This window comes from Priapulus caudatus, unplaced genomic scaffold (assembly GCF_000485595.1).
Source record: "Priapulus caudatus unplaced genomic scaffold, Priapulus_caudatus-5.0.1 Scaffold2815, whole genome shotgun sequence".
NCBI classification, from domain to species: domain Eukaryota; kingdom Metazoa; phylum Priapulida; class Priapulimorpha; order Priapulimorphida; family Priapulidae; genus Priapulus; species Priapulus caudatus.
This window is the reverse complement of record NW_014579876.1, coordinates 6,193-7,496: the sequence shown is the minus strand read 5'-3', so window position 1 is coordinate 7,496 and position 1,304 is coordinate 6,193. Positions and strand designations below refer to the sequence as shown.

Sequence of the window (1,304 nt, the reverse complement as noted above, 5' to 3'; positions counted from 1 at the left end):
GTGTGTGTGTGTGTGTGTGTGTGTGCGTGTGTGTGTGTGTGATTGAGAGTTAATGAAGAGTTAATGATGAGATTCAAGATGTTATTGAGAGATAGTCTACCACAATTTGCAGTTTAGAGTTTTGTTCAGTCAGTAACCAAGTTGGTTTTATTACAATTAAGTTATATTTCACACATCGAATTCCTCTGTAATATTGTCCTCATTAACAATAAAAGACTGCACATTATATTTTAATTCAAACAAAAGCTCGTGAACTTTAATTTTAAAGTGCGTTTTTTGTTGTGGTGGGAGTGATTTCATCTCCATGGTAATCGATTGGAGAAATAAATCATCTGCATCTGGCAGCTGTGTTGTGGGCCTTGTGGCAGATTGTTCCTCTTTCTCATCCAGCTTTCTCAGCTGTGACAGAATTTCTTCTGTGACAGGGTCACACGACTTCCGCTTCTTCCTGCGCCCTGCAGTAACTAAACTTGATGGCATAGATGACCCGAATGAAGTAGAAGGTGCATCAACCTCTTCAGTACCTTCTTGGCTTGCTACATCTTCATCGGTCGCAGTGGCACTGGTAACGGGTTCTGCCTCTTCCAGATTGCTGCATGTGCTGAAAATTAAAACATTCATTTAATCATTATTTATTTATCATCATTATCATATCCATTTAACATCCACGTTCCACATGCTAGCAGGTTGGACGTTGTGTGATGGTTCGTAGAACATTCTTCCACTTAACCCTGTCTAGGGTGTCCTCATCTGTGATGTTCCACACTCTCAGATCCTCCTTAACAAGCTCTTTCCATGACTTCCTGGGTCTTCCTTTTCTTTGACATTAATTTAGCATCATATTAATTTAATTTTAATTATTTGGTACACCAACAATGATGGTATATCGTGCTTATAACTAGCAAACTCATGTACAACATGAGTTTGTACTTGTTAGACTAGTCTCCAAAATTGTTTTCTGAATTGCAAATACAAAATACTGCATTTATTAAAAATTTTGCAACACAATACGCACTATAACAATTGTTCTTGTTCTCACCTGGTATTCGGTTGAACCCGATCCAGAAATTGCAGGAGGTTATCGTACATTCCAGGCTTTGCTGGAGGGCCTGCATCACCACTCTTTCGTTTTGTGTTGCGCCTCCTCCTCATATATACATCTCTTATGTTCTTCCATTTTTTTTTTAGATCATCAGCTGAAGTGTAATAAACACAGTAATGATAAGCAAACTTTTGGCCATGTAATTTACTATGCTTAGCCATGATATGGGTACTATCATGCTAATAATGTCATAAATCTCATT

At 38.0% G+C, this 1,304-nt stretch overlaps 1 protein-coding gene across 1 annotated transcript; it reads right to left on the bottom strand.

The window, feature by feature from the left end:
* Nucleotides 1-161: 161 nt before the first annotated feature.
* LOC106819086 lies at nt 162-1,177 on the bottom strand. Its single transcript, XM_014823746.1, has 2 exons — nt 1,040-1,177; nt 162-601 (listed from the first exon to the last, which is right to left on the bottom strand). The coding sequence occupies exons 1-2, from the start codon at nt 1,150-1,152 to the stop codon at nt 169-171; spliced, it is 546 nt and encodes a 181-aa protein (XP_014679232.1). The 5' UTR covers nt 1,153-1,177; the 3' UTR covers nt 162-168.
* Nucleotides 1,178-1,304: the final 127 nt, after the last annotated feature.

Excerpts from the sequence above, each read along its gene's own strand:
- LOC106819086 (XM_014823746.1), bottom strand. The coding sequence starts at position 1,152 with ATGAGGAGGAGGCGCAACACAAAACGAAAGAGTGGTGATGCAGGCCCT. Across the intron at positions 602-1,039 it reads CGGGTTCAACCGAATACCAG|CACATGCAGCAATCTGGAAG; the intron begins GTGAGAACAAGA and ends TTTAATTTTCAG.